General features: G+C 41.1%; 1 protein-coding gene across 3 annotated transcripts in view; it reads right to left on the bottom strand.

Moving 5' to 3' along the window:
* The window catches only part of PIK3C2G (phosphatidylinositol-4-phosphate 3-kinase catalytic subunit type 2 gamma), a 240,616-nt gene that overhangs the window by 71,906 nt on the left and 141,692 nt on the right, over positions 1-27,018 (bottom strand). For all 3 annotated transcript variants that reach the window (XM_068141892.1, XM_068141893.1, XM_068141894.1), the window contains exons 23-25: positions 24,643-24,779; positions 23,225-23,394; positions 3,649-3,805 (exon numbers count right to left, since the gene is read on the bottom strand). In XM_068141892.1, the coding sequence (XP_067997993.1) occupies positions 3,649-3,805; positions 23,225-23,394; positions 24,643-24,779 (464 nt within the window). The remainder of the gene's footprint in view (positions 1-3,648; positions 3,806-23,224; positions 23,395-24,642; positions 24,780-27,018) is intronic.

Here is a 27,018-nt window from a genome sequence, read left to right as displayed (position 1 = left end):
CTCTGGATAGTGATACCAGATGCTAATTAGACAAGACATGGAACAACTGTTCAGAAAACAACTACAGGTCGCCTAGGGCAACTCAAATGTCACTAGATGTCTAAGTTTAAGTGCCTGCATTGCTCCCCTTGTTTGGGCACATGTATGTCTTGACCTACCACACTTAGTTATCCCATGCCTTCTGCCTGAGTGGAGCTGCCTACACTCTCCTTGGGCCTGAATTCAGTGATGGTGTGTGATGCTCAGCCCACCACCCCATGAAAAATGAATAGTCGTGGCATGTACTTTCCATATGTTAGACCTCCACAATGAGGGTGTTTCCTGGTTCTCTTTTCCCAGATGGCATCTCTGAGTTTAAAAGGGTGAAATGACTTGTAGGGCAACACAGAATTCTTGAGTCTTAGATTTGCTCTGTCTAGGAACTTTCTCCTGTTTTATATTATTAGGTCAACCTATTTTTTTGTCACAACAAAGGCAAGTGGATCAATTACTTGCTGTATAGTGTAATCTCTAAGCCCCCTTTAATAATTGTCTACCTAAAATACCCTCTTTGTATCAGTAATGGATGTTGCATTTCTTTAGTCAAAAGGTGCTTATGTCCTCTGATCACCCTCCCTGAAACAGTTCAGATCAAATTTTCAGTGAGAGCAAAGCTGATGAACTACAGGTGTTTATGCAGCTAAACTCTGCCAGCTGACTCCTGGGTGTCCCACAGATGTTTCTGCTTTGGAAAATGATGGAAGCTTCATGGATTATTTCTTACTCCCGGCAGCAAATGTCAGTACAGCTCTAGAAACATGCCGCTTATCACACACACACAAAAAGGCATTAATTTCCATCTGAGCCAAACTCCACAGATTATTCATGGTCCTGGTTTGTTAGAAACCTCTAATAGTAAGATCATCCAGGGCACAGTTTACTACTCCTGTGAAGTATGGTACTTTTTGGAAATACCCTTACTGTTTGTATTTTTAACTATGTTTTATAGATAACATCTAGGTAAAAAGAATGTGGGAGAGGAAGGAAAGATTAATGATGCAGACTTCCAGACAGTGAGGGAAATCTTAGACTGTCATTGATACAAACCAGCAGTGGGTAGTTTAACTTGTGCCTTCATGATAGCATCTGCTATTCTGCACTGAAATTAATTCCAAGTGGAACTCCTTCACAGTCTATTTACTTTTCTAGAAATGATCCATGCAACTAAAACATTTTGGTACTTACAGATTCTGACCAATGCCCCATCTCAAGTACAGAACCAGACTTGCTCTTCCGAACATCGCTGGCAAAAATATGGCATTTGCAAAGTTGCTTAATTTCCTTTGATATGAATTGTTCATCAATGGGAAGGGAGTATGCTGCCAGTTATTTTTCCATTATGAAATGCAGCACAGTTGACTGAACCGCAGCCCGCTGACAAATACTAAGCCATATCTGTATGCTGACTTTCAGCTGAGCATTATTACCTCTCCAAAGATCAGCAAAACCAAAAGAAGATGCAGCATGTAGTGAATATAGACAAACCTGAGTTATATCCAGGCAGAGATAGCTAGTTATTTCAGAGCTCCTGCTGAGAACATTTTCCTAACACTCTCTCTCTATTATCCCAGAGCAATCTAACATCATTATCTCTGCAGCTTGCAGAAAAAGGGACTGTACTGGGGACAAGGACATGGACAAAAGATGCAGCTGTATTTGGAGCACAACGTTTCAGGCAACCTGTTCAGAAATGTAGGGATTACTGCTGTGAATGAGAGAGCAGGAATGCTCCTGAGTTTTCCAGAGGCTCTTTGACTGAGGATCCCCTACACTGCACCTTTAGGTGCAAAATTATGCTTTATGACAGGAATACAGCTTGCTGAACCTTTGTGGCTACTTAGGAGGTGGTGAAAGCCCATCCCTGGAGGTTTTTAAGGCCAGGCTGGATGTGGCTGTGAGCAACCTGATGTAGTGTGAGGTGTCCCTGCCCATGGCAAGGGGGTTGGAAGTGGATGATCCTTGAGGTCCCTTCCAACCGTAACAATTCTATGATTCTATGATTCCATATTGGGAAATTACTCACTACATCATCATATGAGAATCTATGGACAGAAGAAACACGAGCAAATTCTTGCCATTTCTCTTCTCCCTATTGCAGAACTTGGAGACAATACAGTGTTTACAGAATAAGTTCTTGGCTGTACCCCAGCCTCAGCAGGGGTTCATCAGGTTATGCAGACTTTTTTCCTGCATAGACCGCTCACCTAGGTTTCAAATGTACTCCTTGACTTAAGTTTTGGGTTCTTATCTCAGTCAAGTAACTTAGCAAATATTAGTGAATTCAACATTGTCATTCTGCTCACAAAGATGAAAATCATTAACTTCACATACAAGTAAACAGAGGCATGGGCAGAATCCAATGGGATGGCATTTAACAAGTCCAAGTGCTGGGTGCTGCACTTTGGCCACAGCAACCCCATGCAGAGCTACAGGCTGGGGTCAGAGTGGCTGGAGAGATCCCAAACAGAGAGGGACCTGGGGGTGCTGATCGACAGCCGCCTAAACATGAGCCAGCAGTGTGCCCAGGTGGCCAAGAAGGCCAAGGGCATCCTGGCCTGCATTAGGAATAATGTGGCCAGCAGGAGCAGGGAAGTCATTGTGCCCCTGTACTCTGCATTGGTTAGGCCACACCTTGAGTCCTGTGTCCAGTTCTGGGCCCCTCAGTTTAAGAAGGACGTTGAGACATTTGAACGTGTCCAGAGAAGGGCAACAAGGCTGGGGAGAGGCCTTGAGCACAGCCCTGTGAGGAGAGGCTGAGGGAGCTGGGATTGCTTAGACTGGAGAAGAGGACGCTCAGGGGTGACCTCATTGCTCTCTACAACTACTTGAAGGGTGATTGTAGCCAGGAGAGGGTTGGTCTCTTCTCCCAAGCAACCAGCACCAGAACGAGGGGACACAGTCTCAAGCTGCATCAGGGGAAGTTTAGGCTTGAGGTGAGGAGAAAGTTCTTCACCGAGAGAGTCATTCGTCATTGGAATGTGCTGCCCAGGGAGGTGGTGGAGTCACCGTCCTTGGAGGTGTTCAAGAGTGGATTGGACGTGGCACTTGGTGCCATGGTCTAGTCATGAGGTCTGTGGTGACAGGTTGGACTCGATGATCTTTGAGGTCTCTTCCAACCTTAGTGATACTGTGATATGAGTCTGTAGGAATACTTAAGGGATTAAAACTCCTAGAAGATTTAAAATCCTATAGAAATGGATTTTTAAACCTTTGTCCATATAGGTAAGTGCTCACTCATTCCTGTGTTTGCCATCCTATAAAAGGAGTATGGGAATGTGCAAAACCCCCATTCATCATTTTTAGCTGCAGTGCTGCTAGGTACTGGCATCTCATCCAGTCTGTGAAGTGTTTAGCTTACTGTGCCTTGCTGTAACCACAATCAGGATTGGTAAATGTTTGTTGAGGTTTTTTTTTAAGACCTACAAACCAAGCTGAGTGAAACTCCTGAATGTGAAATTGAACCCAGCTTCTATTGTAGTTTTCTGCTATTTTGTAAAAAAAAAAGGAAACAAAAAAAAAAAGGAAAAAAAAAAGGAGGCAGCAGAGTAGTTGAAGGGAAAGAAGACACCAGAGGAGAGTGATTTTTGGTTTCATCTTCAAACTTCTTACCATCTCCAGCAGATTCAAGAGTAGCTGGCTATGTCTCCTGACTATATTGTAAGCTCGACAGCAAAGCTCCACAAACTCTTGGAAGCGCTGTGGGTTTTTTCCACCTTCTGTGATGAAATATTCCATCTCTGATGTGAAGATGAATGGAGCTCGGTCCCTTGGAAAGAGAGCAATCACATAAGAAATTTCACCCCCCCAAAAAAATAGCAAATCACGCAAGACAGTTAATATTTGCAAGTAATTATTCGCCTTTGTTTTTCCAGCATCACCTTCCTCATTATTTCATCTCTCCTTTCTTCAGTGTAGACAGCTCTATTGCTCTGCCTGGTGTCAATGACTAATTGGGGCAGAGCCAGGTTTCACAGCAAGAGGTCCTAGTGAGAAATCCAACAACTGAACAGGTGTGGCACTTACATGTTTTCTTCTGGCTCTTCCTTGCTTTTATTTTTAAGCTCTCATTGCTTTAATTTCTTGACTTCAGCTTGAAAGTGAATCTGGAAATAAGTTCTTACCTGGCACTGAAATATTTAAAAGTCATTCTCAAAGAGGACAGGTGTCCAGATAAGGGCAACAAAATTGGTGAGGGGCTTGGAACACAAGCCCTATGAGGAGAGACTGAGGGAGCTGGGGTTGATTAGCCTGGAGAAGAGGAGACTCAGGGGTGACCTTTTTGCTCTCTACAACTACCTTAAGGGAGGTTGTAGACAGGAAGAGGTTGGTCTCTTCTTCCAGGCAACCAGAACCAGAACAAGAAGACACAGTCTCAGGCTGCACCAGGGGAGGTTTAAGCTGGACGTTAGGAGGAAGTTTTACACAGAGAGAGTGATTGCCCATTGGAATGGGCTGCCCAGGGAGGTGGTGGAGTCGCCATCACTGGAGGTGTTCAGGAGGAGACTTGATAGGGTGCTTGGTTGAGTGGCTGTCAATGGCTCCATGTCCCAGTGGAGGCCAGTGACAAGCAGAGTTCTTCAGGGATCAGTCCTGGGACCTGTCTTATTCAACATCTTTGTCAGTGACATGGACAGTGGCATTGAGTACACCCTCAGCAAGTTTGCTGATGACACCAAGCTGTGTGGTGCAGCAGACATGCTGGAGGGAAGGGAGGCCATCCAGAGGGACCTTGACAGGCTGGAGAGGTGGGCACAAGCCAACCTCATGAGGTTCAATAAGAACAAGTGCAGGGTCCTGCATCTGGGTCGAGGCAATCCCAGGCACAAATACAGGCTGGGCAGGGACTGGCTGGAAAGTAGCCCTGAGGAGAGAGACTTGGGGGTGCTGGTGGACAAAAAGCTCAACATGAGCTCTCAATGTGCACTTGCAGCCCGCAAAGCCAATCAGATCCTGGGCTGCATCAGGAGAAGTGTGGCTAGCAGGTCGAGGGAGGTGATCCTCCCCCTCTACTCAGCCCTGGTGAGACCCCACCTGGAGTACTGTGTCCAGTTCTGGAGCCCCTATTACAAGAGGGATGTGGAGGTGCTGGAATGTGTCCAGAGAAGGGCCACAAGGATGATCAGAGGGCTGCAGCACCTCTCCTATGAGGACAGATTGAAGGAGTTGGGGCTGTTCAGTCTGCAGAAGAGAAGGCTCCGAGGTGACCTCATGGTGGCCTTCCAGTATCTGAAGGGGGCCTACAGGAAGGCTGGGGAAGGACTTCTCAGGATCTCAGGTAGTGATAGGACTAGGGGGAATGGAATGAAGCTGGAGGTGGAAAGATTCAGGCTGGATGTGAGGAGGAAGTTCTTCACCATGAGAGTGGTGAGGCACTGGAATGGGTTGTCCAGGGCGGTGGTCGAGGCCCCGTCCCTGGGGGTGTTTAAGAGCAGGCTGGATGAGGCTCTGTCCAGGCTGATCTAGTGTGAGGTGTCCCTGCCCATGGCAGGGGGGTTGGAACTAGATGATCCTTGTGGTCCCTTCCAACCCTGAATGAAACTATGAAACTATGAAACTTCTATAGAAAGTAGAAATCTAGTTTAGTTCATTAGGTGGTGTTGGATGATAGTTTGGATGCGACGATCTTGAAGGTCTCTTCTAACCTGGTCTATCCTATCCTATCCTATCCTATCCTATCCTATCCTATCCTATCCTATCCTATCCTATCCTATCCTATCCTATCCTATCCTATCCTATCCTATCCAATATCAAATCCCTGCTAGCCAAGTCCTACACCCCCCAATCCAACAGCAACAACAACAAAAAAATCCCCCAACATATGATACTATCATTAAATATACAGCATTCTAAAGGGATGTTTCTGACCCACGTTACAACAGAATACATACAGTTTTCTGCACAGTTACTGTGTATTCACCCTAAAGTAAATGAGATTCAGAATCTGACAGCATGCCTTGCCTTTTTTTCTCTTTTCTTATCACTAGCACAGTTTGTGGCTATGGCATACTAGTGCTAACAATCCTATCATTTGATACTTTCAGAAAGTCCTGATATACTTCATCCTCATACAGACAAAACTGCAGTGATTTGCTCCTCAGAGCTGCATTTACAGAGGCATGTAAACAGATTAGAGCACTATATTTCAAGGAAATACACACTGTGTGTTAACTCTTGAAATGAACTTGAATAAACTAAATAGTCTTGGGAAGCTTGAATGCACAAACAAATTTTAGGATCTCTGTTTCTTGCTAAAACCTCAAATGTGGGCTGAGTTTGAATCCACTCTGCCTGCTGATTCATTCCTAACTAAGACAGAGGAGTTCTAAGAGTTCCCTTCATTTTCCCAGCAAAATGAGTGCCTTATATTATCACAGAAAGAAACTCAAGTTGCTGTATTATCATAGAAATAAACTCTAGGCTGCAGCTGGAAGTATGAGTTACAAAAATAAAAACACATTCAAGTGGCCTTCCCATTCTTATGTTTGGAAATTCTTCCTGCTTTACATTGCAACTAAATTTGAAGCCAGACCTCCCAAGGGTGACATTCATCTCAAATCAGCCCAGGCCCTAAAAGTGTTGGGTTTTTTGTTACTGTTGTTTTGTTAATGTATTATTCACCTTCAGCTAGGTAGCACTAAGAACAATGAAGGTCCACAATAGTAATTTTTCCCTTGTGCACTTTTCTGTCTTATGCAATATGTGTGTTCATAGTGTGACAGTTGTTTTACAGTATGAATAGAGTAGAGTAGAGTAGAGTAGAGTAGAGTAGAGTAGAGTAGAGTAGAGTAGAGTACAGTAGAGTAGAGTAGAGTACAGTAGAGTAGAGTAGACCAGCTTGGAAGAGACCTTCAAGATCATCATGTTCAACCTATTGTCCAACACTATTTAATCAACTAAACCATGGCACAAAGCACCCCATCCAGTCTCTTCCTAAACACCTCCGGTGATGATGGCTCCACCACCTCCCTGGACAGCCCATTCCAATGGCCAATCACTCTCTCTGTGAAGAATTTCTTCCTAACATCCAGCCTGAACCTCCCCTGACACAGCTTGAGACTGTGTCCTCTCATTCTGGAGCTGGTTGCCTGGGAGAAGAGACCAACCCCCACCTGGCTACAACCTCCCTTCAGGGAGTTGTAGAGAGCAAGAAGGTCTCCATTGAGCCTCCTCTTCTGCAGGCTAAGCAACCCCAGCTCCCTCAGCCTCTCCTCACAGGGCTGTGCTCCAGACCTCTCCCCAGCCTCATTGCCCTTCTCTGGACACCTTCAAGGGTCTCATTGTCCTTCTTAAATTGAGGAGCCCAGAACTGGACACAGGACTCAAGGTGTGGCCTAACCAGTGCTGAGTACAGGGGCAGAATGACCTTCCTGCTCCTGCTGGCCACACTGCTCCTGACACAGGCCAGGAGAATGACAAACCTGTGTCTACTAGTGATTTCAGAGAATGAGATTTTCCCAGACCAACTAACAAAATAACTTTCTTTCATATTTTATCTTCTCTTTTGGTCAGCAGTGGTATTTCAAAAAGACATTAAGTATTAAATAAATTGATACAATTAAGGTAATGAAAGTCCATTTGTTGAAGCCAATAAGAAAGTGAGATAGAGACAGAAAATAAGCAACATTACAATTTTTACTTTCCTATGAACCAAATTCCAATCTACATCCTACTTTGAAATAATTTTACCACCTTGAGAATGTCTAAAACCCTATTCCCTTTCTCACCTTCATCTCTGGGTTTGTGCTAAAATATTTGGAATCAAAACTACTGCTGTAAAGATCTCATATGATATATTTTGTTTAGAATTCTGATTTGATTACTGATGTCCAACTGCATCAAGAGACAGAATTAGGTTATGAAAACATAGCTCTTTCTGAGCTAGTTCAAGTTTCCCACATTCAGCTACTTGAGCTGAAAACTGATGCTGCTGTCAGAAATTACTAGAAGGTGGCATACAACATTGCTGGGTGGTGGCTGTGGGCCATCTTCAACATCATGCATTGACTGCAACATTAGTTGATTCTCTTACTGTTGTTGCTAAAGGATTCATTTGAACATAAACCTGGTATTTTAGTATTTATACTTCCAGATTCATTTTACTTCTAAGATGGACCTTGCAAGGTTCTTAAATTTCTTAGTACCATTTAACACTATATTCTAAAGTGATAGGCCTGTCCATCCTTGTTAATTTGCACATTATGATGTAGAAATTTGCTTTCCTTGGTTTTTGCTCAAGGGGTTGTGATATCAGAGCCTGTCCTGTAAATTAACTCCTGCAATCTGTCAGATGCCAAAGCTCCATTCCTCCATTACTGAGTCAGCTGCTCATAAAGGGAACACTTTGCAATTAAAATTAAAAGAACAAACTAAAACAACACAGAAACCCACACTAGATGGAACAACACAGTAATTTCTCACCATAACATCAAAAAGCAAAATTTCAGTGGGAGGAGACACTTATTCCCTGAAGAGTACGCAAAGGATTCTGACAGGCCTGAATGTCTGCGTATAGGTGTATATTATGCTCCTTACACAGCAGGAACATAAATGCATAGAAGGGGATGGATATATTAAACATTACACCAGCAAAATTACAAACAGCCAAGTCAAGTCATGGTCCATCAAGCACAGGAAAATCTGTGTCAGCAAATAATAGAGGCTGGCTTAACCAACTGGCTGGCTTAAGAAAAAAAGTAATGAATGGCCTGGTGTTGCATGAGCATTGTAATTCACCACACATGTAAATGAACCTCACTCCAGCTCACAGCCTGTATTCCTAGATTTAAACCAGCACACCTCTGACAGCTTTCTTTGTGGCACATAGCTAACATCATATTACATTGTTGAATCACCATTTTTGGATACAGAGATGTCTAATAAGGGAGGTGGTTTAGCATCAGAATTGGTAGAGTTCGATAATGGTTGGACTCAATAATCTTAAAGGTCTTTTTCATTCAAAATGATTCTGTGATTCTGTGATTTATTCAGAGTGCAACCAAAAGCCTGGTAATAGTAACTATGGTGAACATCATTCAAGTATAAACATATTGCATAGATTTTTCACATGAAATACTTCTTACCCTAAAACTTACCCTCAAGATCACAGCTAAGACCTACAATATTCTACATACATAGGATGTTCAAAGACTAATGACTGTGTTACAGCCAATGGGATAAGAGCCCCTTGGCCTAAACTCTGTATCTTTTACAGCTTGCTGCCTCCATCAAATTAATTAAATGATTGGCATCAGTTTAACGAAACCAGTACGATACAGCATTTTCAAGTAAAAGCCTTTTACCATATCTCTGTAGCAGACCAAAAGCCTTTCTGTTTTGTGTGGTGTGCTAAGGAAATACAGAATTGAAACATACTTGAATAACCCCTACTGCATAATGGTGATGTGGGGTACTGTCCTTTCTAGAAAAGAAATTAAATGTCTTATTGAGGGAACTGGTGTAGTTTGAGATTGATGATCTGGATGAGGGGATTGAGTCAGTCATCAGCAAATTTGCAGGTGACATCAAGTTAGGAGAAGATGTTAGTCAGTTACAGGGTAGAAGGGCTCTGCAGAGGGACCTCAACCAACTGGACAGATGGGTGGAGTACAACAGGATGTCATTTAACAAGTCCAAGTGCTGGGTGCTGCACTTTGGCCACAGCAACCCCATGCAGAGCTACAGGCTGGGGTCAGAGTGGCTGGAGAGCTCCCAGAGAGAGACCTGGGGGTGCTGATTGACAGCCACCTAAACATGAGCCAGCAGTGTGCCCAGGTGGCCAAGAAGGCCAATGGCATCCTGGCCTGCATTAGGAATAGTGTGGCCAGCAGGAGCAGGGAAGTCATTGTGCCCCTGTACTCTGCATTGTTTAGGCCACACCTTGAGTCCTGTGTCCAGTTCAGTTTAAGAAGGACATTGAGACACTTGAACGTGTCCAGAGAAGGGCAACAGGGGTGGGGAAAAGCCTTGAGCACAGCCCTGTGAGGAGAGGCTGAGGGAGCTGGGATTGTTTAGCCTGGAGAAGAGGAGGCTCGGGGGTGACCTCATTGCCCTCTACAACTACCTTAAAGGTGGTTGTAGCCAGGAAGGGGTTGGTCTCTTCTCCCAGGCAACCAGCACCAGAACAAGGGGAAACAGTCTCAAGTTGTGCCAGGGGAAGTTTAGGCTTGAGGTGAGAAGAAAGTTCTTTACTGAGAGAGCCATTCATCATTGGAATGTGCTGCCCGGGGAGGTGGTGGAGTCACCGTCCCTCGAGGTGTTCAAGAGGGGACTGGACATGGCACTTGGTGCCATGGTTTAGTCATGAGGTCTGTGGTGACAGGTTGGACTCGATGATTCTCGAGGTCTATTCCAAACTTAGTGATACTGTGATACTGTGATATACAGTCATTAAGCCTCCCCAACACATTAAAGCTACCTCATCCATTTATTTTCTCTCTTTTTTTTTTCCCCCCACTAAAGACCCAGGTGAGATTAATGAACCCTTCAGCTTTATAAAAGAAATCAGTCAAGAAGGCAATACCCCTGTTTATGACAGAGGTTGATTGAAATTCTGGACCTTAAAGACTTATACTTTGCTATGACTGTGAGAGAAGAGTTCACTCAAGACATTCACTGAGAAGCAAAGCCAGTTTTATGTTGGGTTGGTTTTTTTTTTTTTTTTTCCTTGTGTACTGCTTTTAGAGATTTAAGATTTTCATGGGAATGTGTTTTGCATTTCCTCTGGAGATTAACAATGTTTGGATGATATGTCATGAGAGGGAGGAAAGAAAGGAAACCTCAGGCAATTGAAGAGATCATCATGAGAAAACAAATTTGGTCTGGGGTGATGGGAACATTAACAGACACTTCACTGTGGGCTACAAATATGCTGCATTCATAGAAGACCAGTAAGATCATCAGGATTTGATAGGAAACACTAGATGTAAACTGATTAACAAAGCTTGTACAGTCAACAATGGTTTCAGTTTTTCCTCCTCTGAGTCTCACGGTACGGAACATTTAAGAATGACACACTGACTTGCTTTTACATTAAGCAGAAAAAGTGTATGAGATAATCAGCAAAAAATGACCTTTACTCTGATCCAATCTAAACAGCCTAATAGTGTGGTTATGGAAAAGCTGAAGTCACACACAGTAATGCAATGAAATCGAAACAGCTGTGGTTCAAGTTGTCATATGTACATAAGAGACAGTAAGTGAGAAACTTACAGAACTGTTTGCTGCTCAGCATCATACACTCCCATGTATTCCCTGACTGTTTTCAAACCATTTTGGCTGAGTCAAGACTGACTGAGAGTATTCAGCATGACCATGAGGAATGTGGAGGTACGCCGTAAAACAGGAAAAGCTCTCAGAGTTTGAATGCTGACATTGTTTGTTCTGCAGCAAAAGCCCAAAGCTTATTGAACAACACACTCAAGCAAAACAAACAAACATGAGTGCTTATTTCTCTGAACCAAGTTACAATATGTAATCACAGTAATTATATATGCTTGTAGAGACAGAAAAAACCCTTAAGTGTATTTCTTTCATGTATTAAATAATGAAACAGTGAACAACTTCAGAACACAATTAATCTCAAGCAAGCACACAGTCGCTTAAAAATACACCTGGAAAGCTGACCACAAGGGATACTCCATCTTTCAGCTTAACAGAAGTTGTTACACTTCTGAGATGGCTATTTAGCTTATTCCCAAAGATTTCTGGTGATAGCGCTCTTTCCCACCTCCCTATTAAATTTCTGTTCCAGTCTCTCCTCTGACAGTTTCTTTCCTTAATGCTTAATCTAGCCCTGCTGTCCTTTCATCCTATTAATTCTTGTCCCTTCCTAAGGGAACATAAAGATCCTGTCTTCTTTACAGCAGCCTCTAATGTATTTGCTGATAGGTCTTTCCTCAATCTTCCATAGACAATTGTTTCAACCTTTTCTCATAAGTCTTGTTTTACAGATGTCTGATAATTGTAATTGCTTTTCTCTAGACTCCTTGTAGTTTCTATGAATACTTTATCCACATCTTTCTAAAAGTAAAATGTTGAAAATATGCCAGCTGAAATTTTACCAGGGTCACACGAAGCTAAAGAGTACTTCACATTTCAAGCTTTCCAATTCAATATTCTATCACTGACTAATATTCAACTTCTCTGTACCAAAGATCTCATAACCCTTTCTGAAAAAAAATACCTATCACTGCTAATCCTGACTGTCATCACAGGCAAAACCTCTTACAATAGGCCTCTACTAAAAAGTTACTAAACATGTTCTCTCTCCCATCATAGTGGTTACTAATGAAAATATTGGAAGATGAGCACAAGCCCTACAAGGAGAGGCTGAGGGAGTTGGGGTTGTTTAGCCTGGAGAAGAGGACGCTCAGGGGAAACCATATTGCTGTCTACAACTAGCTGAAGGGAGGTTGTAGACAGGCAGAGATTGGTCTCTTCTCCCAGGCAACCAGCACCAGAACAAGAGGACACAGTCTCAAGCTGTGCCAGAGGAAGTTTAGGCTTGAGGTGAGGAGAAAGTTCTTCACAGAGAGAGTTGTTAGCTGTTGGAATGGGTTGCCCAGGGAGGTGGTGGAGTCACCATCCCTGGAGGTGTTCAAAAGGGGATTGGACATGGCACTTGGTGTCATGGTTTAGTAATCATGAAGTCTTGGGTGGCAGGTTGGACTTGATGATCTCTGAGGTCTTTTCCAACCTTATTGATTCTATGGTTCTATGTCAGTCCTGTCACAGACCTCATGGCATGGCATTTGGTGTATCCTCCTATCTTGATACTGAAACACAGGTAGGCACTTTCCACAAATAGTTGTTAAAGCAGCTCTGCACTGTAATGGTTTTATCTAGGCAGTTCCTTCTTATCTTGTAATAACATTCCTTATGAAAGTTACAGGACATCTACTAAAACTATGTAAATTTGCATCATTATATGATATCTATTCTTTCTCCTTTATTTCACACACACACAAAAATCTTCTCATTGGAAAAATAACCACTTGAGAAAGGTGAATGTTCCTGGACTGCTCTACAGTGCTGTCTTCTGATAGCTGAAGCTTGTCTCTTCGACAAACATAGAATCTAAATCATATAAATGTATTTTAAGGGACCTCATAATAGAGTAGTTGTGAACTTTGGATAAAGTATAAATACTTCACTTGATGGCAGTTTTCCCATTGACTTTTGCTTGTCCTGCAAGTCTATGCTCAGATTTGTTTAGAAAACTTACTTCTTGTAGAGTAGAAATGTTGCTGGTACTTCCACAGATACTAGCTGAGACTTTCTTTCTCAAATTACCCAGACCTGATGTATACCCATCCACATTTAAATAAAATGACAGTCTAAATTTCAATTGCCAAATAGCAACTACAGTGCTATAAAAAGGAATAGAAGATACAAGTGAATTAGCAAATCCAAAACATATTTAAAACAAAACCCAGAATTTATTTATCCTGAGGGATGTATTCTCAGTTGTACTTTCAATAGCTTTTATTCCCAGTAACAGATGGAGAATCTCTCTTTGCTTGCCCAAACAGGGAACTTAGTGACTAAGCTTCAAGACAAAAAGGACATAGGTAGGATGTGAAAGTAAGGACTGGCTACAGCAAACAAATATACAAAGTCTGCCTGCATATGCAGAAATGGTGTTAAGGAAGCCAGAGATCAACTGGAGTTGAAGATGGGGGTGGATGTGAAATTAACAAGAAGTCCTGTTGATGGATCAGTAGTAAAGGATGAACAATGAAAATATATAGCAAATAATAAACAAAGAACATGTGGATCTCCTGCTAACTGGTGATTTAGTGACAAGGGAGCACAGACAAAGCTGAGGTACTCATTAACCGTCTTTCCTCAGTCTTCACTCATAAGGTCCCACAGGTGATGGGCAGCAAGCTAAGAATAAGCCAGTAGTGGGCCAAATATGGGCCCTGGAAGTGATGAAGGCTACCACCATCCTGAGCTGAATCCATGGGGCAGTAACCAGTGGATATCCTTCACTTAGCACTTGTTAGTTTGTACTCTGCTACAACTCAAAAGTTGTTGCTGCACTGGAAACAGGTTCAGCAGAGGGCCATCAAGGCATCTGGGGACTAAAACACTTGCCTTTGAGGAAAGGATGAGGAAGGTCAGCTTGTTTACCCAAATGATGAGAGGGTTTGTAGGAAGCAAAAAAGCAATCTTCTAGGATCTACAGGAGGTTATGAAAAAGATGAGTCCATGTAAGAATAAGAGAAAGTTGAAACATCTGAGGTTCTGACTGGCCATAAGAAAAATCTTTTTCTTTATGAGGATAATTAAATATTCAAACAGGTTACCTGAAGAGGTTATCCTGGAAGAGTTTTAAGATTCAGTTGGACACAGGGCTGGGTAAAATGGTCTGAAATAAGTTGACTATATCCCATTAATATTTACATTGAGAGATTCCCAAATGCCTTGAAAATCCTTGGCTGAGGTAAACCACTCCCTGCACATTTGAAACATGCATCTAATATTTTGGATCTACATTCTTCAACCAGATTACCAGGAGTCAAGTCTGATTTATTCACTATGTTAGCTCTTCTTACACGATTATCAATTTTGCTGTTATGGTTATTTTTCACTATTAGAGCCTTAATGTTAGCTTTCCAGTAAAATCGCTGTGTTGGACGTGCCCTCTATCTTGATCAGTAGTACAAGAATTATCTCACACATTGGACTGACTTATTTTGAAAGATTTATCTGCTTCTGTCAGTAATTGAATTGTATTTAATCATGCTTAATGGATATAGAAGAAAACAAGCTATAATCCTCGCCTGAGCTAAGGGTTCCGATCCATCATCCTGTTAACATATATTTTCCTTGTGTAGTCTAAGCCAAAGTAACTATTTATTTGTGCCCCTTTGCCTATAAAAAGTGCAAGGGAATGTGACTTAATTCAAACCCCTTTAATTGTGAGCCAGATGAAGTTAGTGAGTTTGTAAATTACAGAGATTTAATCACACGTGGTCCCACAAGGTTACCATGCTAAATTACAGTACAGCCAACACAAATGTCAGCAGTTGAGGTTAGATATAGTTAGAGTGCTTAGCATAGATCTAGTATTTGTGGCATGCATTGACACACAGACTTATCTGGAACCTTTCCTTGTAACAAGAAAATTGGCAAGTCTTGTGATGGGAAAGCAGAAATTAGTTTGAGACCTCTCTTGATGGCTTTCAGTCTGGCTGCATTGCCCAGATCTCTGCTGCAATCACAAGTTATTCTACAGTCTGACCACAGAGTTTATTCACTCATGTCACATCATTTCGACCATTTTGTACAGCTGGCTGAGTTTATACTTTGAATGAATCCAAAATATGTCTCTGAAGTAATATGGACACTGCTTAAAGAACATATATGTTGTCTATATTTTAGACTATTACCCAGTTGCAACCATGTGCATCCTATATTGACCAGTTAAAAAGCACTACTGTGTCCAGTACAGGTACCTGCTGAGCTGACTTAGGATCCTCTGTTAGAACAGAACAGACCAGACCAGGTTGGAAGAGACCTTCAAGATCATTGTGTCCAACCTATCATCCAACACACTTAATCAACGAAACCATACAATCAAGCACCCTATCAAGTCTCCTCCTGAACACCTCCAATGATGGTGACTCCACCACCTCCCTGGGCAGCCCATTCCAATGGGCAATCACTCTCTCTGTGTAGAACTTCTTCCTAACCTCCAGACTAAACTTCCCCTGGTGCAGCTTGAGACTGTGTCCTCCGCCTGTCTACAACGTCCTTTAAGGTAGTTGTAGAGAGCAATAAGGTCTCCCCTGAGCCTCCTCTTCTCCAGGCTAAGCAAGCCCAGCTCCCTCAGCCTCTCCTCCTAGGGCTTGTGTTCCAAACCCCTCACCAACAGATAGACACATTTAAAGCAGCTAGCACTCAAAGTCAGTATCAATCAGACACAGTATTGTTAAGGTGGATTTAAATCCTTTATATACTTCTCTTTCAATACTTGTATTTGAAAGTGCTCAGTACAGCATTCCCAATGCCTTATACCATTTCTTAAGACCATCAAGTTTGCCAGGTTTGTCAGGAGTTTATTACTCAGCCTGTTGATAAAACACTTCAAAGCTAATGCACAAGGAGATTGGAGCAATTCCTCTTGTTAATAGAGATTGTTGGACAACTTTTTTTTTGTATTCAGACTGACCCTTAGTAGTGGAAAAAAAGATTTTAAAACTCAGATCTAGATTGCCCTAAAGTAAATAGAATGATTTGGGTTGTATTCCATACTTATCAAATAGGCAGCTAACATGACTTTTCAGTATGAGATTGCTGTTTGGAAAACACAGCAGTAGATTGTTGCAGGAGATTTGTATATCATGAGGCAAAAATAGAAATAAAGCAGTGACTACAAAACTTAATTGTCCAGAATTTCCCTAGGGAAAGGGATGAAATCCTACACAACTTCAATGTATCAGCATGATTTCCAGTTAAGGACAAAAGACAAAGGTGTAATGTGCTGAACAGGCAGAAAATAATATCAAGAGCAAGCAGCAGAAATTAGTTTAAAAGGGCTTCAAATGTACCTGCCCGTGTGTGAGAACAGCTCCCCTTGAATACAAATGTACACTTGACTGTGTGTGAGAACAGCTCTCCCCGAACATGAAAAAGTACGCCTAGAAAGCTTTTGAGAGAAACAAATGATACCATAAAATGTTTTTGACTGGAGCAGGAAAGAGAAAATATGTCTCTAAACCAATCACACTTGGAAAAATATAACAAATAAAATAATATACTCAAAATTGGCAGTGTGATGTCTTTTTCCCCTTTTCTTGTTAGGCTGCCTGCCTCTAGAATCACAGCTACAAAAATACCCGCGGGGTGACTAGTACAGAGAAAAAGAGGAAAGGGAAGAGGACAAGAAATCTTTGAAGGAGGTAGTTGATAGGGAGTCACTTAAATAACTCATGTACAGTAAGTCTCCCAAAGTGGAGGGAATTCCACTGGTGGCTCTGAAGCATCAAGCAATTTCTCTAGCCCAGATGATTGTTAACATGAATACATGACAGCTCCTACAAAAACATTCCTGGAGATAGGAAAGAAGTCTATGTCATGCTCAAATTGAATGAAAAGCCAAAAAGGATATGTAAAGTTGTGGCAGATGACAAATGGAACTCAAAAAGAATGCACCTGGATGTACAAAACTGTGTAGGGTCAAATGCATACAGACACTATGTGGAAAAGCAGTGCCTCCCTGAACTCTCTGTACTTTGAAAAAGATAACAATTATGGCTATGAAATGGACAGTGAACATAATTAATTCTGATTTAAAGCTTTAGTTGAATGTCCTCCACAAGAGGATACTACTGAAAATAACCAATAGCAATGGCAAACTGCTATCCAGGCTTAGTATTTAGAGAAAGCATCAAAACAGCAACAATAAACACTATCTCTTTAAGGCAGACAAAGGTAACAGAAGTACCACTGAAACTCATGACTCCAACTTGTGCTGGTTTATATGTTGTGATTTTGGTGTTTGATTTGGGGCAATTAGAGACACTTAACTTTCAGAAGTGATGCAACCTCTTGCCTCATAAATTCAAGCCCCTTTAATAACCTTGTCACCTTGGAGGTGACATTGATTCACCTTTAAGTCTTCATGCAAAGGCTTATGTATGTGGCTATCATTATACACCTATATAATCCTAATATGACATTTGAGGCTACTAAGGTGCTTTAAATCATTAAATTAAATCTTTCCAGGATTTCAGTCAGTGGCTTGTGGAAGGTGGAAGACAAGAAGTGTTGAAAGTTAGTGGCAAGAAATAATTGGAAGTTACCAGTTCACATACACTGAGAACTCCAGACTGATCATGTAAGGAAAAAAAAACCAAAAAAGATGAAAGCAAAACAGAACAAAACAACAACAGCAAAAAACCTGCAGAAAAATAATTAGTAAATAGGCATACTTAAACTTACTGATGCAATATAGCTTACACAGGTTAGTCAAACAGTTTTCATGCACAAACTTCAACAAACCAAATGGTGATTAGACTTTAAGGTTTTACTTCCAAGTTTTAGACTGTTCCTTTGATGAGTATGCTACTAAAACTTTTAAAAGGCAAGAAGAAAAAAGTAAAATGTGAAATTCTCACATCCTGATCTTCTTTCTTCCCCACTTTTTCTTACTTTTAGGAAAAAGATGGAACACGCGCACATACAACATAGTCAAAGAATGCAGACACAGCTCATTTTTCCCTGTGTGTATGTGTGTATACCTAAAAAGAACATATTTCACTCAAATAAGCACCTCGAGTGAGACAGTAACAGTAATTTGAGGTTATTAACACTAAAAAGTGAAATATCTTCCTTTTAAAATAGAAAGAAGTGCTTCTACTTTTCTGCATGCTCAGACTTCCCTAAGTGCTTTTCAGTACAGGAAAGCATTGACACAGGAGGAAAGTGTGGGAAACATTATTTTCCCATATTTTTGAAACTTCCCTCAAAAACCTGGACTTTCCCAATGGAATAGCAAGGCTGCCTCTAGTAATTAACTCTGGAGAAGAAAGCCAGCTTAGCAGATTTAACTTCTGGGAAAACCATGCCAATATGTGGGATTAGTTTGGCAAAGAGACAAGGAGGTTTCTGTGATTCAGATCAGGGAAAAGAAAGCCCAATGAGTGTTGCAAATAATCAGAATGAGTATTGTAAAGAAGGAACAGACACTGAGGTTATCAAAAGGTGAATTTGCAGAGTGCCATGAGCTGGGCTACTCCATATCTTGCCATGAGATTTAAGACTACACATCAGTGACTGAAAAAAATATGGATGACAGTACTAGAAGAGACTTAGTTGAGAGGATGAAACTGATGAAGTTGGGATTAGTTCTGTTAGCACAAGATTTAAATAAGTCTCCAATTGCTTAATTCATCAGAGAAGAAATGTTCAATAGGAACTGGTCAGATCTGCAAAGAAAGGAAAAGCAAAGCAAGTATGGCAGATATGATCATGAGCCACACACCTTCTTCCATACCATTTGATAAATGACTTAGTCCCTCGTGATTATCTGGATAATATTACACCTACGTAGGCTGGAGTGGGTCAGAGTTGATTGCCACAGAATACTCAGTAGAAAAAGGACAGCTTTACAAAATTAAATGAGAAACATTTCTTCACACAGTCTGAAAACTGTGGTGGCTGGATGAGAAATGTGGCAGCTGGATTAAAAGATCAAAGGAGGAGTATTTTATTACCAGTAACAAATGTGTCATCAAGTATGATTCAAAAAAGAAAAGACAAAAAAAAGATAATGAAATCTCATGGTTCAGTAGGAAAGTTCCCTGTGAGATCTGGGGGAATAATTTTCTGTCAAGCTCTGTTATTATGTTATTGGTTAGATACATCATGTCTCCTTCCAGCACTTGTGAAGCATTAGTTTCTAGACTGAAGGAAAGACAGGTTATTAGTGCTTTTGAACAGACTTGCTGCACCATTAAGGTACATAGACCTGGAAAAACCAGAAATGCTCTGCTTCCTCTTTATGGAATCAGTGAGATTTGTGCCTCGTTCTCAAAACTGAGCAAATCTCTTGGGTGTCACTTAAAGATGAGGGCAGGAATTTAGAATAGAATAGAATAGAATAGAATAGAATAGAATAGAATAGAATAGAATAGAATAGAATAGAATAGAATAGAATAGAATAGAATAGAATGGAATAGAATGGAATGGAATGGAATGGAATGGAATGGAATGGAATGGAATGGAATAGAACAGACCAGAAACACCAACTAAACCCTTGTTGAGATGTTTCACAATCATGAGAGCAAAAATCATACCAGCTTCAAAAGGTTCTCTGAAGACTCATACCGGATTTGATAGAAAGAACTGCAGCCCATGCATGACAGCATGGATTCTCAAAGCTGCTGTGTATGCCTTTCACTTTACTTACATCAGGAGAAATGCTCCATATGCAGAATACTGCAGAGGACCTATCCCCATGAAGCTTTATGAGGAATAAGAAATTTGTAGCAGCAAAAAGCACTCCCTGGGAACAGGAAACGCACAGCTGTGGCAAGCAGCTTCCTAAATTCTGACAGGAGTGACAATTTTTAAACAGTTCAACAGGGACTCCTTTTGCATAAGCCTTCACTTACTGGCATATTGTCTTTACAAGCACAGTGATGTGTGTAAAGACCAAGAGCATATTTAGAGATTTTTATCAGATGCTTTTAATTCTTTAAAGCCATCTACGGAATTTCATAAGTATAGGTCTAGCATCTACTATATAAGCCCCCATGGGTTAGCACTAATAATTGTAAAGACCTGAAAGCATTTTGCTTGCTGTTTTAGCAGTATTATTTTAGGGGTATGATATTGTTGGTAGTGCAACGAACTCAAACAAACCTCTAAGAAGAACTCAAATAAAAATCTAATATAAAGAGCTGCTAAAGAAACCAGAGGCTAAAACTATTTTGGGACTTGCCTTGTGGGAATGGCTAGATACAAATAGCATTGAGGGCTTCAGATTCTGAGAGAGCCTGAAATTGATGTGATGTAGAAATGTGGTAACTCTGAGTTCCTGTGTTACATTTCACGAAGGTGCATGCAGCTCATGAGAACTACAGTCATTAATATTCTATCTGCTCAGTGGCAAGTAGGTATGAGGAAGACATCCATTATCCACCACTTGCTGCTGAGTGTGAGTCCTAGTTTTACCAAGGAACCACAAGGGCAATCCCTGAATAGAGGTCCTAAAATGTATTATTTTGTCCTACAGTTTAAAAGCAATGTAATCCATGGAGAAAAACCCCAACAACTGCTGTTTATATAAGTGGCTATGTTTTAAGTCATCTTAAATGATGAAAGACAGTGTAACATGGCTGAGTTGTAAAAGTGTAAAATTAACACCTATTTTCATTATTGCTGTTACATGAGTTCTGTTTAAATTTGGGGGTTTTTGTTTGTTTGTTGGTGTGGGGTTTTTTTACATCCCCCCCCCCCTTATATTTGCCTTGTCCTGTTCACTCAAACTACATAATTCATAGCTCATGTAAAATTACTGCTCAAGGCTCCAAAAGGAGGTTTGCTGGAGTGAAGGATGCAGCACTTGACTTGCAGTGTGCATGAGTGTCTTTTTTTATCACTATGTTCTTCTTTATTCTTTCCACAGCAAATAAGCAGGATTAAGGGAGCATATCTTGAATGATTCATGATAATTCTGAGCACTGCAACTAAATCTTTTCGCTGCCTAGCTTGGAAGTACTTATTATCCCCATCAGCTTCCCTCATATCAATACTCCCATGCTGTTATTCCTGGCTAACAAACTGAGATAGTTTAAAATAGCCAAAGGCCATCTTAAAAAATAAAAGGAACAATGAACTCCAACTTAATTCTGGGACTAATCCTGGAAATTATTAGGAAACAGCACCTCACACACACAGTTTACCTTGTCAGTATTAGAGATTATATATCCATTCTCTAACAGCTTCTTTATGTTTTGTACAAACTGGCATTATATCCTGCACCAGTACAGGTTAGGAGGGGATCTGCTGGAGAGCAGCCCTGCGGAGAGGACCTGGGAGTCCTGGTGGATAAACAGCTATTCATGGGTCAGCAATATGCAATTGTGGCCAAGAAGGCAAATGGGATCCTGGGGTGCACTATGAGAAGCGTGTCCAGCAGATGGAGGGTGCTTCTCCTCCTCCTCTATTCTGCCCTGGTGAGACCAGTTCTGTTTCTAAATATCTGAGGGCTGAGTGTCAACAGGGAGGGGACAGGCTCTGCTCACTTGCACCCTGTGATAGCACAAGGAGCAATGGATATAAACTACAGCACAGAAAGTTCCATCTCAGCATAAGGAGGAACTTCTTTGCTGTAAGAGGCACAGAGCACTGGAACAAGCTGCCCAGAGAGGTTGCAGAATCTCCTTCTGTGGAGACTTTCAAGACCCATCTGGATGCATTCCTGTGTGAGCTGCACTAGATTCTATGGTCCTGCACTGGCAGGGGGATTGGACTCAAAGATCTCCAGAGGTCCCTTCCAACCCATAACATCCTGTGACCCTGACTGCTCTTATTCCATCCCAATTCATTCCTCCATATTATATTCACATTAGGAACAGAAATGCATGATCATGGTACTTCATTTACCTTTCTCATGGAATGGTCACATCACAGACAGATGCAAATATGGAAAACCCACACTTTTCGTCTAGTGAAAGCAGATATTTACTTTGATACTGTCAGGCTGCCCAGGGAGGTGGTTGAGTCGCTGTCCCTGGAGGCATTCAAGAGGAGATTGGACGTGGCACTTGGTGCCATGGTCTAGTCATGGGGTCTGTGTTGATAGGTTGGACTTGATGATCCTCGAGGTCCTTTCCAACCTAAGTTATACTGTGATACTGTGATATTTGCAAAACAGTCCTTCAGCTCAGTGTAGATGGACAACTTTGAAAGATAATGAAAAAGTTTGTAGTTTTATCTACAGAGGCATAATGCAATTATTCTCCATGTCTGCTTGAGAAATTTGGGGATTTTCTCCAATATGGGGAGAAAGTGGCTGATTAGATACATCTATGCTTTTGGATCCACCATAGAAACACTCCTGTGTTAGAAAAAACAACAACAATGGACCTCAGAATTACTTTGCCATAGGGCAGTCTAGTATTCTAGTCACTAGTTAAGTCCATCATCCAAAATTCTGACCCAACTGGGACTTAGATTTTATTTTTTCTCCTCTTTTTTTTTTTTTTTTTTCAGACTGAAAAAGAATAGAATAAGAATAGAATAAACCAGGTTGGAAGAGACCTTCAAGATCATCGCGTCCAACCTATAATCCAAGCCACCTAATCAACTAAACCTTGCAACCAAGCACCCTATCAAGTCTCCTTCTAAACACCTCCAATGATGGTGACTCCACCACCTCCTCAGGCAGCCCATTCCAATGGGCAATCACTCTCTCTGTGTAGAATTTCTTCCTAACCTCCATCCTAAACCTCCCCTGGTGCAGCTTGCCTTTAATTCTATTCCTAAAATATTTAGAGACTTTGTGAGGCAACAAAAAGGTGCTGTTCTGGAAAAAAATCAGAAAGAATAATGAAGGGGGAAAAAAAGAGGATGGCCTCATTTCTATTTTTTTTCCATGGGAGTTGATAAGGCTGTGAAATTTCAGAACATTGCTTTAAGGTTTATTACATGTGTTACTATAGATACTAACCTTCTTATGCTTCCAAACATCTGTGCATGACCTAAAAATCTTCCAAAATCTATGTGGAACATGTGTCCAGCATTTGTCAGCATTATGTTGTCACTGTGACGATCACAGACTCCCAAAATGAAGGTAACGACACACCAGCCAGCACAGGAATAAAAGAAATTCCTTATTGCCTAGTTAGGAAAACAAAAGCAGTTACTGGAAAAATACAGATGAGCGTGTTTGTGACACTGACACCATACCCAAACCTTATACTTCTGCATACTCTCTGCATTTCTATAATGCTATGTCCTTTAGAATTCTAGCCAAGTGACTCTGATGATGAAGGGCTGGAGCACCTCACCTATGAGGACACACTGAGGGAGTTGGGGCTGTTCAGTCTGGAGAAGAGAAGGCTCTGTGGACACCTAATTGTGGCCTTCCACTGTCTGAAGGGGGCCTACAAGAAAGCTGGGGAGGGACTTTTTAGGATGTCAGGGAGTGACAGGACTAGGAGGAATGGGAAAAAAAAATAGAAATGGTTAGATTCAGGTTGGATGTTAGGAAGAAGTTCTTCAACATGAGGGTGGTGAGACACTGGCACAGGTTACCCAGGGAGATGGTAGAATCTTCATCCCTGGAGGTTTTTAAGGCCAGGCTGGATGTGACTCTGAGCAACCCGATGTAGTGTGAAGTGTCCCTGCCCATAGCAGGGAAGTTGGAACCGCATGATCCTTGAGGTCCCTTCCAACCCTAACAATTCTATGATTCTAATATTCAAAACAGCGCTGGCCTGAGCAAAGTATCGTGGGGCTTGGAGTTCAGATTGTAATATGAGAGGCTTTCTGTTCTGGTTGCTGCTTCTGGTTTCTGGTTTGGGGGTGCTGGTCTTTTCCTCTGGGCTGGCTCAGCCAACAAAGGATTAATAGAAAGAGTTCCTTGGGAAACCTCTGCTTCCATAAATAAATTTTCCAATATTTTGGGTTATGTATAATGTCTAGTTTGGAAAAAAAAGCTTTCTAGCACTCTGGGTTATTTCCATGGTCACAATGACACACAGTCATTCCCAAACAAAGCAAATCTACCAAGAATTTGCATGGGTTTAAGTAATAAATTATTTAGACAGCTGACCTAAAAGAAATTAATGGTTTTTGAATTCAATACTTAATTCCTATAGCAGCTTCTCTCCACTTTAGAACTAATTTTCAAAACATCTCTATGGCACATTTTAATAGAAAATGTATTACAATGCACCTGGTCCAGAGCAATATCTCCTTAGAAAGAGAGTGGTATTTAAAATTCAATTCCTTGTCTTTTATGCATGTCATTTGTTTGTCTCATGTCTGAATCATTTGTTTTCACTGCTGGCTGCTGTTTGTGTGGTGTTTTTTTTTCCCCATGGTAAAACATGAAATGTATAATAAGCTTCATTATAATGCTACCTCTTGGTAACTTGATTCCAGAGGATGGTGATTATGGAACCACTTCTTAATTGTGTTTTCTTTCAGTGGTCCTATCAGTCCAGACTCCCTGTGGATCTTGGCTAGTGTGGTAGCATCTGGCACCATCTGTACCAATCCTAATCAGATAGAAAAGAGTTTGCATGAAAAACCTTTAACATTAAAAAGATGTGAAGGCCATCAATGCACATTGCCTATTGTTGGATCAGGAAAAATGCATACTTAAAAGCTCACAAAATAATGAATGTAATAGAAAATGTAGATCAGGATTATTTTTCTCTTTCTCACTGGAAACAAACAAACAAAAAATAAAAGATACTTTGCAAGGAATGGTAGTTCTATGAATGAGAAATAAAACCACTGATAATAATATTGTGGACATAATTGCCTCAAGGTACCAACAGGGCCAACAATTTCATGAGATTACAAGAGGGTACAATATGTATAAAGCCAATTAAAATATCTCTATAAAATAGGATTAAAGATTTACTATGAAATATAATGTTATTTCCTATGTGTTTATTGTCTGGAATGCTAACAAAAAAACCCACCCTAAATTCTGCAGCATGGGATAAAGGATCCTAGACAATGCAGCAATTAGTCTGATCCAGTATGACATCAACTGGGACTCTGAGACGCAGAGAAAAGCCAAGCATTTTGCAATGCTTCACCTGAATCCAGTATCTCTACTGCTTCCACTTAATTCTTTTTGTGGAACTGAGGCCTGGCTTGCCAGTTCTCTGTTTCTCTGTCCCCTTGTATGTTCTCTGGTCCATCATCCTTCAATTCTGCATTACAGGATTGACTTCCTCTAGCAATTTCATGTCATGATGGGCTCCATCACAACATCTGGAAAGCAGTATTCTACCAGTGCTTTATCTGCTTTTCACACAGCTGTGGAAACTGATTTCTTCATTCCCGTGACTATGAAATGATCATCTCCTTTCTCCCTTGTGTGGAAAAGGTGGCCCATGGAGCAAGCATTAGCCTAGGAATTGGAAAAAACTGGGTACTTAAACATTTCCTGTATGACCACAGATGTGCCTCTTGGTCCTTTTAGCCTTGATCATTAACTATAATCAATTATATTAACATCCCTGTAGATCATAAGGAGAGACACTGTGTAGGAAATTTGTCAGACAGACGTTTTCTGCTGTTATGCTGCTGAAATGAAGAGAATGTCAGAGAAAAGTATCTTTCTTGGTAAAAATCAAATGAAGTGTTAGTATATAAGAGAGACTATAATAGAATGTTTAGAAATAGCATTCTGGTATGATTTGCCTTTGAAGCAGAAGCTTTCAAGCTTTGACTCCCATCTCCATAAAGAAGTAAGCAGTCTTTTTCAGGTCACCTTCACCACCTGGCATGTGCATGAACCATCTATACTTTCTCCTAGGTCCTTCAGATCATTCATCCTCTCTCATTTTCTCTTTGTGCCTCAGAAAGCAGTGAAGTTCATAATTTTTTTTGTACAGGAGGTAATCTGGATACATCAGGCTTCTATTTGTGCAAGGATTATTTTCAGTAAAGGATTTGGAAAGTCAGTAAAAAATAGTAAGCTTATTCCTGTCAGTAAACTTCTTTAGCAAGCAATTGGTATCCCTGCTACAGCTCTGCTACAACCACCATAAAGGAAAGAAAGAAAGCTTTCAGATGAGTCAGGCCTGCCTTAAGCAGCATAAATCGCAAGAGTAACATTTCAAAATCAACACTGTAAGCTGTCATCACTTGTCTACAGGTACTTTCTCTAGCCACATCTAGGTTCATTTAAGCATCCACGCAGGATCACACTGGATTAAAAGTTTAGTAGCTATGGATAATTTTCTCCAAAGCTGTCTTTTTGATGCGTGAAGTTACTTTCAAGACTCTGGTGCAAGGTGATGGTGTGGAGGCTTTTAGAAAATTCTAGAACTAAATTCACTGAGTTTGGTTGTGCTTCCTCCAGAGAGGCATTTTATTAATAAATAAAGTGACATTCAGGAGTAGGTTAACATACGAATTAGGGCTTCAGTAAGTGAAATTCTGGGCACTTTTTCCTTTCCTAAGTGGAAAGAAATGCTTCATAGAGAGAGTGATTGCCCATTGGAATGGGCTGCCCGGGGGGGTGGTGGAGTCACCATCATTGGAAGTGTTTAGGAGGAGACTCGATAGGGTGCTTGGTTGCCTGGTTTAGTTGATTAGGTGGGTTGGTTAATAGGTTTGACGTGATGATCTCGAAGGTCTCTTCCAATCTGGTCTGGTCTGGTCTGGTCTGGTCTGGTCTGGTCTATTCTATTCTATTCTATTATATTCTATTCTAAATAAGACACAAAAATAAAAGTTAAAGGGAAGATTTGGGGGTTTAGTGCTGCTTACATG

Source organism: Melanerpes formicivorus, unplaced genomic scaffold (assembly GCF_026170545.1).
Source record: "Melanerpes formicivorus ecotype bairdi unplaced genomic scaffold, bMelFor1.0.p_v2 SCAF_8, whole genome shotgun sequence".
In the NCBI taxonomy this organism is placed as follows: domain Eukaryota; kingdom Metazoa; phylum Chordata; class Aves; order Piciformes; family Picidae; genus Melanerpes; species Melanerpes formicivorus.
The sequence above is the reverse complement of the archived record's forward strand: the minus strand, read 5'-3'. Positions and strand labels throughout refer to the sequence as shown.